Source organism: Mytilus edulis, chromosome 4 (genome assembly GCF_963676685.1).
Source record: "Mytilus edulis chromosome 4, xbMytEdul2.2, whole genome shotgun sequence".
Taxonomy (NCBI): Eukaryota; Metazoa; Mollusca; class Bivalvia; order Mytilida; family Mytilidae; genus Mytilus; species Mytilus edulis.
Window position 1 is genome coordinate 69,341,306 of NC_092347.1, and position 16,993 is coordinate 69,358,298.

General features: G+C 32.9%; 1 protein-coding gene across 3 annotated transcripts in view; it reads left to right on the top strand.

Moving 5' to 3' along the window:
* The window catches only part of LOC139520356 (uncharacterized), a 34,230-nt gene that overhangs the window by 11,743 nt on the left and 5,494 nt on the right, over positions 1 to 16,993 (top strand). For 2 of the 3 annotated variants that reach the window (XM_071312927.1, XM_071312926.1), the window contains exon 2: positions 11,768 to 13,751. In XM_071312927.1, the coding sequence (XP_071169028.1) occupies positions 11,768 to 13,751 (1,984 nt within the window). Of the gene's footprint in view, positions 1 to 11,767; positions 13,972 to 14,240; positions 15,452 to 16,993 lie in introns of those variants that run through there. The other variant, XR_011663866.1, reaches the window with a different exon arrangement.

Here is a 16,993-nt window from a genome sequence, read left to right on the forward strand (position 1 = left end):
TTAATTTTAGTCAGACACATTCCCCATTTCCATAATACAATACAATCCTACATAAACGTACAATGAAGGAAAGAAGGAGAAAACAAACAAGATAGAGACGGCAGAAAAGAAAAAACTTGACACTGTCCGAGCGTATGAGTATTTTCAAAAAGTATGCATATGGTCCACATTGTACGCGTACAGTCCAAAAACTCATACTGTCTGGAACAATTATACTGTGATGCCTTTTTAACATTTAATGGTTTTTAGCAACCTGCAGCATTGTCTTTATCACCGTCTTTGTAAAATGCATTAAAATATGAATTCGGTGCTAAATAAAAAAAAAAGAAGTTTTGTATGTGTCGAAAGACAAATACAGAGATTTTATAACGCGGATTTTATACTTTAAATATAATTACATTGTTGCTGCTTAAAACGTCCAGTGGCAAATATTTTTTTCATAGTCAGGACTTAAGTTATATATTTGCCCAAGTGCATCTACTATTGTCATTGGCTATCATATGGAAAAAGTAAAGAAAAACCATACTCGTTGTTATCTGACATTACCGAGCTATAAGTTCGATTTTTCTTTTTCTAGCCCAAATTTCATACAATCTTGTTTGCCATGGTATTGTTTTCTTTGTAACCGAGAGCTTTTCTCTATAAAGATTATAATTTGTACCTCGCCATTCATATAATTAATCGCTAATATATTAAAAAAATCTTTTTTGAGTATGTTACTAATAATTGTTTTATATGCGTTCAGTGGTAACTATACCATGCTATACATGTCAAGTATGTCGGCTATCGTACATATTATTGAACCTGTACAAAATTAAAGAACCTTTGTGAGCACGCTCATATACCCCACGTCTTCATATTTTCACTGGAGAAACAAAATCTCGTCGATATGCACAACTACATAGTATGTCCTTATTATCTGAAAAGGTTTCGTGAAATTCTGTTGTGTGGTTTGAGAGGAGTTGCGATGACAAACTGTTGCAGTAGTACATTAAAGTAAATAAGTTCAAAGGGGCGTAACTCCTAGAAAAAAATTGAATCGCAATTTCCCGTCGATATCCACAACTACATAGTATGTCCTTATCATCTGAAAAGGTTTCGTGAAATTCTGTTGAGTGGTTTGAGAGGAGTTGCGATGACAAACTGTTACAGTAGTACATTAAAGTAAATAAGTTCAAAGGGGCGTAACTCCTAGAAAAAAAATTGAATCGCAATTTCCCGTCGATATCCACAACTACATAGTATGTCCTTATCATCTGAAAAGGTTTCGTGAAATTCTGTTGTGTGGTTTGAGAGGAGTTGAGATGACAAGAAACAGGACTGACGGACGGACGGACGGGTCAAAAACATTATACCCTGCGCAACCCGTTGCGCGGGATATAATAACTAAACTTTATTGAATGCAGTTATACCGATTAGAATGTTACAACAAAAGTAATATCTGTCAATACCCCGGTATGATGAAAGCTTTAAATGTAACGCATGACCGATTGTCCCCATCGACGGGCAATGCACGCCTATTTTGTGTACAATTCTACGGTTGTGTACACCAGTTCTTTCACGCAGCAAGGCTGGAAATAAGAAAAAATGCAGGACAGGAGTTATGAGTAAGAAACATTTGCTGGACAGACAGCTATGCAAAAAAACAACATTATTTTTCATCTAAGCCACACCCTTAAAATTCAAATGGAAGCTCCGCCTTGTGAACCGGCTGGTTTCTCCTAAAGATGATACGTAAGCGTAAGGGTCGACATCAAAAATTCTATGTAGGATAGAAAAAAAAAATTAATTTCAATTGTGTATCCTTGGTTAATTTTTTTATGTCGTCCATAACAATAGACCGAAAAAAATCAAAACGTTGGGTTGGTTGATTGATTGTTGGTTGCGTCCCTAATGGAAACTATTTCATGCATGTCGAAGACGATAGAAAACAATAGAGGCATGTCCAGTAAAAGAGGCCGTCCGAAAATAAAGATGGGTATCAATTTCGAGAGTATTTTGGATAAAAATATAAAAACAAAATTTAATAATGCAACAACTACTTTGTACATAGTCCAGCTTTCTGTACAAATCTTTGTTTTTACATAAACAACAAGAAAATGTGATAGTACACGGATGCCCCATCCGCACTATCATTTTCTATGTTCAGTACCAGTAGACCGTGAAGATGGGAGTAAAAAACTTTAAATTGGTATTGAAATTAAAAGATCATATCACAGGGAACATGTGTACTCAGTTTCAAGTTGATTTTGGGTTGACATCAAAACAACAAAAACAACCAAAGTTTTTAAGTTGAAGCGGGGAAGACGGAGGGAAAAAGAAACGAATGAACGGACAGACCGTAACGGACCTCCAGACCAGAATACACAATGCCCATAAAATGGGCTTAAAATGAGGCATGGAAAGTGAAGATGATTGCAGCGCTTGTAATAAATTATCATAGTTGAAATAAATATTCTATCAGCAAAGGCCCAGCCCCATTTTTGGCGAGCCTACGATGAAAACGCGAAACATAGCGATCCACCATTCCGTCTGCTTCGTCCGCAAATATTCACTCTGTGGTTAAAGTTTTTAAAATTCTGATAAAAACTATCTTTGATTTCCACCAAACTTAAAAAAAAAAAAGATGTGGTATGATTACCAATGAGAATTTCAGGGGTTGTCGTTTGTGTATGTGATACAATTTTTTTTTCGTTAATTTTTCTATAAATTAGGCTGTTAGTTTTCTCGTTTGAATTGTTTTACATTGTCATATTGGGGCCTTTTATAGCAGACTATGCGGTATGGGCTTTGCTCATTGTTGAAGGCCGTACGTTGACCTATAGTTGTTAATGTCTGTGTTATTTTGTTTTTTTGTGGACAGAGGTCTCATTGGCCATCATACCACATTTTTATTTTATATTTTACAGAAGCTTCTGACAATCAAAAGATAGTATCGAAAGGAATTTTTTTATTGATTTTTTTTTCGTCATTTTTGTTAACAGCAAAAGTAGGCGAGACACTGGGTTCCGCATCTTTGTTAGCTAAGGGTTACGATCCATTCCCGTTCTCTCCACGGTACCGACGTGGAGAAAACGGGAGTGGATCGTAATCCTTGGCAAGCGAAGATGTGGGTTCCGAAGAACCCTTACAAATTTTCAACCCTGAAATTCGACTTCAAATTAATTATGTTGTTTTTGTCATATACATCTGAAAACAGCTATTCCTATGTCAATATTTGTTCTTAGTTAAATAAGTTCATGCATAACTATATCATACCTAAAAAAAACATATGTAAATTATATGGTTTTAAAATGTTTAATTTATACTTTAGATAATATTTATTAGCACAAAAAAAAAATCACAAGTTTCTTGCTATACACATCATTATTTTGTGAATCCGAATAATTCGGTCCCTCCCCGAAATGGTCCTCTCCTACTTGCGAGGTTATCGTACATCAGCGTAATATAAACGACTGAATTATTCGGATTAGTTAAAGTCATTGTAATTAGTAACATCCCAAAATCAGTCTTCCTTGACATTTCCGGCTATTTGAATTTAGTGCGAGTTTTCCTCGACATTTTCGAATTACCGACAGCTACATGTATATTACCTGTAATAGGTTAGGTGTCGCAACAAGTCTTCTATGTGCGCTAATTTGTATTGTGTATAATGCCACATTGATAGTATCTCAAGATTTCTGCGACTTTAATTTTTCAATAAAATTGATTCCAGATCAACGTTTAAATAATAAAGTTAAACTTATTGTTTGTATAGCATACTACTTTAGTGTATAATTTTAGAACGTGAAAAGTTTGTCCGCAAGTGAGACTGACTGACTGACAGTATGTAGACGAATAAGACCATGGATCAGGAAGTAATATATTAAGTCAATATTGGTATCAAATAAAATATATACGAAAAACATTTAAATGAACTTATTTTGCGTGACGAGATGAAAATTCACTTGTTGCGGGGAATCGAGTTGAGAAAAACAAAAGTTATGATGCGAGTTACGAAAGTCGGGTTGAGAGTTACGCCAAAAGCTAGGTGTGCGTGAAAATAAGGAAAACCATTAAAACAAATGGTGTATCTCTAACAATTTATGATGCTTGCTTATAGAATGATTTACTATATTGTTGATTCTTTTTTGTTTGGACTTCATCCTAGTTTCGTAAAAAAGAGGTGCTTACATAACCACTACGCAAAGTATGGTTATTTTGTGAAGAAACAAATAGCCTTTTGAAATTATTACAGCTAATTTCCAAATGCATGTAAAGCAATATTTTGGTTAGCTTGCTTGCTTTGTTTTTATATTGTACAATTGTAATTAAAATATATAAAACAGTTTAATTGCCTATAAATTGTTTGAAGATGTCAATTTTAAATGTTAAGCTCGAATTTACGTTTATACAAACAAAGCAAGCAAGCCTTCAAAAGTACTCTACAAGGTTTAGGAAACTAGCTGTAATTATTATTAAATCCCATAGCTTGCAGCGTCATAGTTAACGGAAAAGGGGTTAGCAACTAAACTATTTTGTATATATGTAAAATACCCCTTCTGCAGATTTCGTTAAAAGAGGCATCTTTGGGGCAAAAATCAAATAATTTAATTGGTGTAAAATCCAAATATAGGGTTATTACGAAGACAACAATAAGAAGTATAGTGTACAACATATAAAATTCGTATTCTTTAAGACTATATTTAGATGTTTTGGATGAGGTGTTTCATTTGCAAATTTTAGACAGTTGCAGAAACAATATATTTTATGGACCCCTGAACATTTGTTATTTGACCGTGACACTCAACATTGTTGGTGTTCAAAAATGAAATGACTAAAGGTTAAAAGGTTTGGTTGAGCGCCCATAAAATCTGTTTAATCCAGTCGCATTTGCGTCCGTCCAAAGTCAAGAACGCTGAAAGGCTTTGTTGGTCTTGTATGCTGCTTTTTTTTTTTGGGGGGGGGGGGGGTCATCTAAATGTTTCTGAGAATTGCGTCCATATTTTCGATACGCTGTGTTTCGGGGCCTGATCGGGGCAGCCTCTGGTGTGGACTTTCTCGCTGTGTTGTGCATGTGCATTGGTGTCCTTGGGTTGACTTGTTTATGTTTGTTGGTTTGTTGTCTCTTTGACATTTTCCTCGTTTCCATTCATTATTCTATAAATGTAGTAGACTAGTCAAATATACTTTTGTAAAAGATACAGAAGACGCCGTTATGGACTATGTAACCTCTTGTTAAAAAATAATACAAAAATATACAATACCCAGCTGATATCTGATATTTGATAACCCTAATATGCATAAAATTCACAGATTTCTCCTCAATTAATTCATCTACCGTAGATTGCCAATCTGTGTTACCAGTATTTATCACTTATGTGGTCATATTTGTAGTTTCTATTTCAAAATGCACAAGAATGGCGTATACCACATTCATTCCTTGATTTGAATAGTTCTAATTAACAACTCTGAATTTTCTTTAATAGAAGAAACACAATCCCTATATCTTCGATGGGTTACTTCCTTTGATATTCAATCCTATTAGGGTATAATATTGTCACGAGATTGGGTAACGTGTTTATCGCAATTAATCAAAATACCAGGATTGACCCCGTAAAAGTACATAGGCGGATCCCGCCCCCCTTTTTTAGTGAGAAAAGTTTGTACGATTATATAGGGAATCAATGAAGCATGACTAAAGCGACACGCGACTCCTTCCTTTATAAAAAGTTCTGCACCCGCAACTTATGCATATATTACGTTATGTTTTCTTTTCCGAATTATGTCCTACTAGAACTTATTTAAATTTTTTTGTCGTACGTCCATTTCTCGTAGTCTGTCAAATCCCAGAACACCGGAAATGTCTCCCGCTCTTGTTAGCTTTTCTTATCACTTGGCGTCCGTCGTCTGTCCCACATTAACTTTTATAAAAATCTTCTCCCCTTCAAACTATTGGGCCAAGTATAACCTCTGAAACAACTGGTCCGAGACCACAATTATTTCGTATTTCTTTTAGAACATAAATGAAAATAAAAAAAATCCCACCTGCGCTTTCTCAAAGAAACTTTTAGTGTGTTGTACTACTTTTGGGACAAATTATATTAAATTTATAGAAAACTTCATCGGCTCTAACTCAAAATATGGACAATGCTATGTTTAGGTCGTCTTGAAATCTTTTGACAGCTTCCGAAGGGCTTATTTTAACCCTTTTTTTCAGCTGGACCAAATCACTACTTTCCTTTAAACTTCTGGACCAAATTTTTTTTCAGTGTAATTTCAACCCCTACTTGCAATTTGAGGCAATAAACATGGAGAAATAAATTTGGAAGGGGTATAAAAATTAATGGCAAGTAACCCACTGTCAACACTAGGGACTATATTTGTAAAAGGGACGTCAATTGTGGTCTCGGACCAACTGTAATGTGCATTAACGAAAGAAATACACCAAACCATGAGACGTCTGGAGTGGTCCTGCTTTTTATATGCATAATATGTATGTAGACTTGTCCACAATGACATGTGCGTAAAATTTAACAAGCTCATAGATCAATACCATTTACTGCAACATACGTTGATATAAGTAATTTGCAAATTATCACAAACTCTAAAAAATATAAAATATAAAAAAAAGGGTAATTGCAGATCATTTCAACATAACTGCATTTTCAATAAACTAATCTTAATTATTTGTTCTTTGTATCGAAAAATTGAAGTAATAGGAGATTGACTAGGCGTGATTATTTCTGCTTATATTAATTCGATATAACGTTTGAATTCAGAGGCGGATTTACCGGGGGTACCCCCCCCCCCCCCCCCCGCAATTCAGGCAGGAACATATATAGATATACTGTTCCCATGTTCAGGTTTTTTCGAACAAGATTATATTGCTATTGAATCTGCTTCTATAGAGAGAAGTTAATCACAGCTTGATTTGACTTCTTAAACTGGCCGTTTATTGATACTGGTCAGCGTCCACACACGTGATTTATGACAACTTATTGGTCGGTGTGTAAATTTATACATGTGTTGACACCTGTGTGTAATGTCTCTTCGTAATTGTAGCTTTCATGTAAAAGACAGTATTTACATGTTGATTGCAATGGTACAGTTGTATTAGTTTATACAGCTCAAGATTAATTGGCAGGTGAAATCTACTGAGCTGTTTTTTTTTAAATAGGTACAAATATATGTTTAATGTTGGTATACATCTTTAATTGGGATATCTGAACGTGGAGTGGCAAATATTGCATCCGTATTTTACGCATAAATGGACTTTTTTCGGCATGCTGTGGGTAAAGTATTAATAATTTTTACTAACTTGAAAATAAAGATTTGTATTCTTGGATAGAAGTTTATCGTCAAAAGGAAGTAAAGACAAGTCTCAAACAACTCTTAAAACCTGCCATCAAAATACCAGTACCCAGCCTCATGCAAAAAAAATGTGGTATGATTGCCAATGAGATATATGTCCACAAGAGACCAAAATGACACATATATTAACAACTGTAGGTCACCGCACGCATGCTTTGTTTTTAAATGCGAAGTAAAACTGAAAACTCTGACGACTGTTTCATTAAGGAAATTAAAAATTTTAGAGAAGGTATACATGTTTTTGTAACTCACAACTCGACTTTCAGAAGGGGGCTATCACATAATTGTTTCTTTTTAAAAAAGGGGGTTGGGGTGAAATAAAAGTAAATGTCCGGCATTTTTTTAGTCGTATCTCTGTTCTGCCTTTTTTCCAATTTGGCTCCTCCTGCCTTTTTTAAAAATACATCCTAGTCCGCAGATAGCTCACTAACTTGGAACTCTACCTTAGCAACTCACACACTCGACTTTTGTAACTTTTAGAGATTTATAAGTTAAAATAATAATTGAATATAATTGGTACGATCTCCCTCGGGGGGGCCACTTGCTATATAATTAGTGGTAGGGATGAGCCGCTGGAATAGGTCACTTTTTCATGCTCTATGATATATGAAAAGGGTGAGAAATTCAGATGAAATATATCAATAGGTTGATATTATCACTTGCTTGATTATATCATAAGTATCTTAAACTAATCAGATGTCCGCATTTATTCTTGATGCGGTTAAACCACAGTCGTAAATCCATCAGTTATTTGTCAAACCAATTAAACTCTATTTATTCTGATGTGGTATTTCCACTGATGCCAGTGATAGATGCAATAAATCCAACTATTTTGACATTTGCACCTAATTATCATTCAAGGGTTTGTATACATAAAACATGATAACAATTATTTAAAGAAATTCCATTGTGACAGCGTACTTTACGAGGGAACGGCAATGAAACTGTTTCTCAGTTTTTAATTAATAATTAAACATGTTAAAATCAGTTAAGGTGTTACGCTCTGGGGTGATATTACATTTATCTGACCATAGATATAATACCATCTATGATCTGACCAAACGTCTTTTATATGTATTGTATTTTGGAATTGAAATATCTTTATAATGAAAGATGTAAAATGGGCAATACGAAAAAAGTGTTTAAGATATATGACGAATTTATTGGAAAAGAAGGTGATTTTATTGCGACTATTTTGCTTCTTAACAAGAACGTAATGATAAGCGGTGAAAATATTGAACTATATCTATAGGTCTGTTTTTTGTTAATTAATATATGACAAGGTACATATTTTTGATTAACAAAATATATGAAAAGGGTGGGGTACTTGATGTCTCAGCTGCTCACCCCTACCAAAAAAAGTTTGAAGTGGCCCCCCCGAGCGATCTCCACGACATGTACCGTAATGAATATTGTTGTTCATGGACGTGTATATCTTACATACGCGGCAACGCCATTGAGTTGACTAATATAAAATATAAATAGTTAAAGAAGACATTTTTTATGTATTTGAAAAAGGATTATAATTTAGACTTTCATAAATTAATTGCAAATGGACCTTCAAGAGCCTCGATTATTACACATGGAATGTAACACTGAATTGATTTTCCCACGGTCATTTAGTAAGGTCACCCAAGTTTACTGTTACGTGAATTTTGCCGCCGTATGAAATTCTCGTGCAAGAAGATAATTGGTGTCAGCTAATTTTAAGCGAACTAACTGAGCAATGTCAAGTTAAAGGTCAAGCTACATCTGTTGACCACTAAGATGTATAAAATTGCGTGCATGAAATTATTAAATTTTCATCAAAAAAAGGGATTATAGATTTTATAGATTAAGATAATGCAATCAAATTCCATAAATTTTATAAACCAAATTAATTGTATACAAATAAGGATAATTTTCAAATTACATAATGTACATTTTACGCGTGACAATTTTTATATAAAACATTGGGGGGACCCACATTTTTAAGAAATTGATTGTATGTGCGGACCAGAACCTCGTATGCCTGGTGGCACCATGTAAACCATTTAAATATTTTATTCGTTTCCATATTACTATATCCAGAGACATATTGTATTGTATGTCTGCTATATCGTATTTGTTTTTTATCATTCCACTTTATTTTTTCATTTTTCTGCCAGTTGATATCCTCGTCCAGTGAAACATGCATGAAACATTTGCCACTGGACGTTAAACTATCGACAATCATTCATTTTGTTTCTTTCCAATTTGTCTCCTCAACACGTGCCAATTATGCCCCCGGGTCAATCCACCACTGGCGGCTATCAACTAGTGTATTGATGTTCTTCTTTATATACATATATACACGATCAAGTCAAAAGAAAAATACTGACAGCTTGAGAACAATTTTAACAAACACAATCTTCTTTAACTGAGATATAAAACGGTACAACAAAATGTAAAATAGAATAAAATTTAAGGAATAAAAGAAAAAATAGCTTGACCCCATTCAATTTAATTATGAGCAATGTTCAATAGTTAGATTAAAAGTTAGCAATTTACGTGAAGAACTAGCAGTCTAAGATACTGATATATAAAGTTATGTTATATATATTTAAAAAAATGATTAAATGTAAAAACAAGGAAGTTATATGACCTCCTTGGTAAAAATGAATCTTTTTCATTAAGAAAGGTGAATAATACAGGATTCAAAGTAGTACATTTTGAAATTTATTAAAATTTTAGAACACGAACTAATACTTTAAAATATCTAAAATATGATACCAAGGAGGTTATATGAGACCTTCTCATATAATCTCATTGTCATACTGACAACCCCGAAAAACGATACAGAACATAGCATGCGTATATGAAGAGTAAAACAACAACTTTGTCCAATTACCGTACTTTTTCAAATACAATAGGTTGTTTCTTTTAAGAAAACCGCAATCAAAATTGGGGATTACTGAAGGAATACACAAATTCTGTGAATTAACTTTACTCACAATGCGTATGCTTATAAACATGAGGTGGAGGGTACCTTACTAAATACTGGTAAATCAACTTTGTTAAAGGAAATTTCATTCACCCCGAAATTATAAAAACATGTGTTAGATCTGGGAATATATATGTTCCTGGTTAGATAAGGAATTTTATCGAACATGAACAAAACTATTAACATGCAAATAGACAGGTATGTGAATAAAAATCTTGAACAAAATCAAATGCCACAAGGCATTTTATTCTTCTGTCAAAATTAGGACAGAGACATTTTATTGCAGAATTATATGTCGGATAATAATTTATATATATCTGACAAAATTTCACGTGCCTGTTTATTGTTCACATACCATTCAATAGACACCTAAAATCAAGAAAAGACGATGATCAGTAAATACGGCAACGAAATTTGTATTTATATTCTAATTGATTATTACGCTATTTTAAAACGAATCTATGGTAAATTTTTACAGTCGGACAAATCTCAATTATGAAATTTAAAAGTGGAAATAATTTAAAAATCCACTTTTCTGTTTGATAAAGAAAACAAATTATACGCTATCATGGTTCCTGACGTAAAAAATGCGTATTCCATAATTAACAATTTATAATTTAAAATTCATTTGAAACATTTCAATACTATAAATATCATTACGAAACTAGAACATTTAATTATTATCAAAAAAGGATCGCCGCTATCAAAGAACTTTTTTCACCTGGATTAAGCAATTAACTCTCCTACTTGTCGAATGACAATCTCCTTTGATGTGAACTCAATTCACAAGGTTGATTGTATATGCCTGGGGGAAACAATTTAACATAATCGTCAAGGTACTAAAATTATGAATTTAAAAATGGTGTTAAAACTTTAGGATGATTTTACCGATTTCGAATATTTTTCAAAGTCTTCCGAACCATATATATATAATAACTTGTATTAATTTGAAAGATACCACATAAACATCATGAACATTATATATATCATTGCAAAAACTTTAAATTAAAAACAAAGTTCACAATACCGATCGCGAGATTTAACTTCTCAATTAAACGGACGTCTGTTAAAGGACCGTCGTTATCTGATGGTATCAGAGGGATTAAAAGGTAAAGGTCAAATCTGCCGAGCGGAAAGACGATTTTAACTGCAGACGGCAAAAATAACTGATTGACAGCTACTTTGAAATACGACAGCTATTTTGAATGTAGAATGTCTATAAAATCGATCTAGTCAATAATTATAGCTGTTGTCAGGCATCATAGGCAGTAAGCGGGCTTGATAGCGCTTTGGTTTTTCTAGTGAACTCATACAAGCTATCAGTCGTAAAAATTCCCTCCATATAGGTTGAGCCTGCATTTTCTTAAGTTAAATGTCATAATTTTGTGAGATACATGTATTTTGAAAATCTTAAATTCGAATAAATGATTTATTTTTACTCTTTTTTTGCAGAGGAAAAGTATGGGATGTACAAAAACACCACCTCCAATTAAGCCGTTAAAGTTTCGTCCTCAAATGACCTGGTCCAAATTAAAATCGGAAAAGGAAAAAGAAAAAATGGTGATGTCACCTAAGATGCCAAGACTGAACAGGGAACCAGTCTACATCAGCAGTGAATCTGAAAATGAAGAGGAAGAAGAGGAACTTCCAGATTTAGACGATTATTCTGAAGTCATTAATATATCTGACGATGAAATGGGCGAATCGTCAGTGAAAAAATCAGTGTTAAGCTTAAACTGCACTTCGTTGGATTCTGACAATGAAAGTAAGACTAGTATGGATAGATCAAGTTACTGTATAAGTACAGATGAGGATGAAGAAGGAACAACAGTTGTTACGGTCCAGATTGTATCTTGTTCAGAGGACACTGATGATACAACATATTCATCACCGAAATGTAAGAGACGAAAAATGTCTGAATATCTGCCAGACACATCATTAGCTGATTGTACTGACAATAAAACAGAAGATGATAATGACATTGAAATAATTAGTGACGAAATTGAGAAAGAGAATAAAACTGAAGTTGTTCAAAAAATTTGGACTGATGAAAATAAGACGAAACTTGCAAATTTACTGAATGGTGTAAAAACATCATTGAATTTAAAAAATAAGTCAGGACTTCAAGACCAGAAAGAATCAGAATTGAAAGAAACAGGAGATAACTCTAAATCAGTATTGAGAGAGATTTCTAATTCTCCGACTAGTTCTCGTCACTTTACAGACTTACTCAAGTGTGATGATTCGGAAGATTCAGAAACTGAATATGTTCAAGTAAAGAAGAGAAGACGCAAAAACAAAATGAGAAAAATTGTTAAAAAGGAAGATTCTGATTGCGGACAAATTACTAGTTATTTTAGCAGTGTGAAAAAAGACATTCACAAAAAGTGCTTCTGGCAAAGACACAAATCTAACATTGTTAATTCCAGAATGGACAATGATATAGAAAATGTCTTAGTGGGTGCTTTTTCCCAGTTTCACATAAACACTGTTGAAGGATGTTGGGAAGATGAACAAAATCCAAGCTTCATGAGACATGGATTGAAGTTTTTAAAGAACTTTGCAAACAGCTATAGTCCGCCTCCTGAACTGATAGAGAGAGTAATAGAACAAGGAATTATAAGCAGCAATTCTTTGGAACTTTTAAAAGAATCAGTTGACTGCTTAATGCTTGTGTTTGACAAATATCCTGAAATGTTACATATTGACTTCAAACATTTACAGGATTCCCTGGAATGTTTAAACTTCGGAAAAAGTTTTTCTGATCAGAGCCATTTATTGGTTAGAAAGACAGTGTACCTTCTTAAGCTTGTTATTTTGTTTTATGAATATGAACTCACTACAAGAAACGTTAGTGATCCAAAGGCGATGAGAAAGACGGCTAGTTATAAAGCATTATCGTATGATTGTGGGTTTAACAATGTTAAGGAACTTATTGTCAATTATATTGTGCCCTTACTTCACCATGAACAAACATTTCAGAATGAAATTCCGGAAATTCTACCACTTCTTCAAAAACTTTTACATATTAGTGTAGAGGTCAGTTCAAATTGTAACGCTGCAGCAAGGGCTATCGCTCTTGAATTAAGCAAACCATATTGTTATTTACCAACCATTGATCATAAAAAACTGTACATACAGACGTTAGAATCAACCTTGTTACGATATTACCTAGTGACTGTGGTTTTAGAGAGACAGTGTGAGAACACTGCACCATGTTACGATTTTCCTTGCCGATTTCAGGATGTGTTCAACTGTTTCTTTCAAGCGTATCCGCCTACAAACATATCAACGCCACCAACTACACCACAGTCAGAAGATGATTCAATGGATGGTTATAACCCTAATAGTACTGCTGGTTATCCTGCAATAAATGTGGAGGAACTACTGATGTTGTTATTTGAAGTATTACAGTGCTATGTGCAATGCGAGCAAGGTAACCAAATTGTTCATGCAAAGTTTATTGATGAACTGTGCAAAATATGATTCAAGAATTTGAAATAATGTATACATAAAAAAATATTTGACAATACAAGAGACCATACCAACCAGGCAACGAACAAATACACTATAAAAAATATAGACATATAAAGATAACACCTACAATTACAACCATGATTTAAGAACCTGCCTTGGTACAAACACCAATGCGATTGGTTTAAGGTGGTACCCAACACTTTCACTAAAATTAATTTGGCTCGTTTAATTTTCATAAAATTTTGTCAAAGTATTTACTTTGACACTTTAACAAAAATTTAAAAAATTTGAACCAACCGTTTTGTCAGAAAAATTACACTGGTTATATAGCAATTTGATAAACACCAATTTTGATCATTGAGAAGCTTAATATTGCTTTTACAAGTTACAACACAACGTAATTAAAACGTTTAGCTGACTTTACAGAGTTATCTCCCTGTAGTGTTAGGTACCACCTTAAACTGTTTTACATATAATATGTACAAACTTCCCCATTGGTTATTTAGTTCATACACTTGAATTGTGCACCCTCAAAGTAAATAAAACGCACAATAAAAGCCTGCACAACGATAGTAAATAGGTGTTGGCACACTAAACTGTATGAATTTATATTATTTGTGGAATACCATGGCCAGTTCGTGAAGATTTTGTGTAAACCATAAATTGAAATGCTCCACACAAAATACAAATATTCAATAGGCTTGTAGGCAATCTTAATGAATCTTTGGCATTCCCACTAATTCAAACATCCTGTAATGCCTGAGGAATGTCAAGTCTTGATAATTAAGAGATACACAAAGTTCCTTACCGTTATGAACTTTTGAGACATTATATAAGACAGACATGCATATTTAAATGTGACCTCTTTATGTTGGACAAGTTAAGGCATAATAAGTATTTAGATTTTGCAATGCTTAGGCTTGCACTATTCTTGTCAGCCTGGTAAAATATAACAAGTGCTAAAAAATCCTGGAACCTGGGCTAGTGAAATTTTTATCCCTCATATTTCAATGAACAAGCAACAGTTGAAAATGTAATACACAAAATTTCTAATATTTGCAAGATAAAACAAAAATTTAAAAGTCAATGAACTTGATTTGTACATCACATAAGAAAAAAAAACCTTAATAGAATCTGAATAAATAAACAGTAGGATATACACGTACATGTACTCTTGCAGGTTAAATATTTTTCCTTATTTCATTAAGCATTCTGATAAAAAAAAATTAACATTATGGATCTACATTTGTAGGGGTCCTTAAATAAAAAGTCAAATGCCCCTTTGCATCCTCCCATTATTGTTTTAATGATCTGAACTCTGCTAATAGTCTACACTAACCTTTGTAGTTGATGCAGTATACATGTACATATGCATGTACATTGTAAAAGGAAGATTTAAAAAAAAAGTGAAAAATATTTCCTGGATTTGTCAGATGAAAACTAAGATTGTTTTCAAGGAAATGGAAGAGGGGAAACTTATACAGTGTTATATGGCTGTATGATCAAACAATTCTAACACTTCAGAAATAGTTACGAACTAGTAGTTACTTTTGTTTTATTATTTTCTGAAAAGTAGGATTGCTGAAAGCCCTGAATAGTTACATGTATATATTACGTTATTTACAACATCTAATGTTAAAATTATACAAAAGAAAAAAATATGAATAAGTGATATTAAGGTGGTATGGGTGTCTTCCTCCATCTTGGATTGTAAAAAACAGAGAACCAAAGGTCCAGATCTTCTATCGAGTGCAGATATTTAATGTGATTTTTCATTTTAAAGAACCAATTTATAGGAATATAACTTATCAATATTAATATTTTTACAAATGTTGATTATTTTTGGTTTTTAAAAAATAAATAAATTGGCATTTTAAGGGGAGGTTACTCTAAAACAGTGCAATTTCTGAAGGATTCTACATGGAATTTTCCTATTTTGTATTTTAGCTGGAAAAAATGTACGGAGACCCTATCTTTTATTTTGATATTCTAAAAGCATTGTCTGAAAGCTATCTTTTCCTTAAGTATTTAACAATTCTATCATTTTCTTTAGTTTCTAATCACAAAATGGTGTTTTTTCCTGTATAATCCATACAAAATGTGTCATTTTGTCACGCCCTGTAGCTTCAGAAAATGTGCGGTGACCTATCATTTTTACTATATTTTTCAACATATATCAATAGATACTACATTTTGGCAAAGTATGAACAAATTCTATCATTTTTATTTTAGACTCCCATACCACCTTAAGAGCATTTTATATTAAAATTTAACAAAACGCTAGATGTTCCATTTTGATATAAATTATTAAAAGATATTGTTTAATATGATTCAACTCAATAATTCATTGGTTAGCTGAAATTGAATCCTTTCCTTCTTGTGAATTATAACAGGTACATCAATACGAGTATTTGTCTAATTTCCTGCTATGGTTACCTTAAATCCTTTGGATGTTAGGGTACTTAGGGTTGCTGTGTTTAATGTTTATTCTAGTTCTCTGGATAACATGCTATATATCATTTTATCCATTATTAAAGTTGACAATTGGTTATAATTTCCTTTATTGATAAGCTGCGATTAAGTTACCAGGAAATGCTTTGTAATTTATTGGCCGCTGCAAACTCTGAGAAATGACAAATGTTTTTAGGTAGCTAGCTATATGTACAATGTATCATGGCTATAGGGATGGTTGAATTGTTCTGTTAATGTTAGTAAACATGGTTAAGCAGACGAAATATTTCATCGTGTGCATTCTTGTCACCACAACATGTTGCAAATGTACTTCTGTTAGTAACACATGTGATGTGATCATTATGGTTTTATGTATAAAAAAATAATCGGATAAGTGGAAATTGAATACATTATAGTTATGTTATACATGTTATATATATGTATTTTTATTACTCTTCGCCTTGTTTGGTTTACTGTTCATTACAGATTAAAAAAAATACTAAGTTAATATGATTCATCAACAAATGATCAGAAATAAAATGTATCTGAAATCAATAATGCATAAATAGAGAGACAAGCTTAAGGTTGACCTACTACATGTACAAAGATTTAACTTGTTTAGCATATATTGTACATGTATTTAGTAGTTTAGATCTTTGAATGCAAAGTTTAAAAAACAAAAATCATGATTCATTGTAATTATAAAATACAGACAAGGAATAATTAAACAATTGTCTGATGACAGGAAGA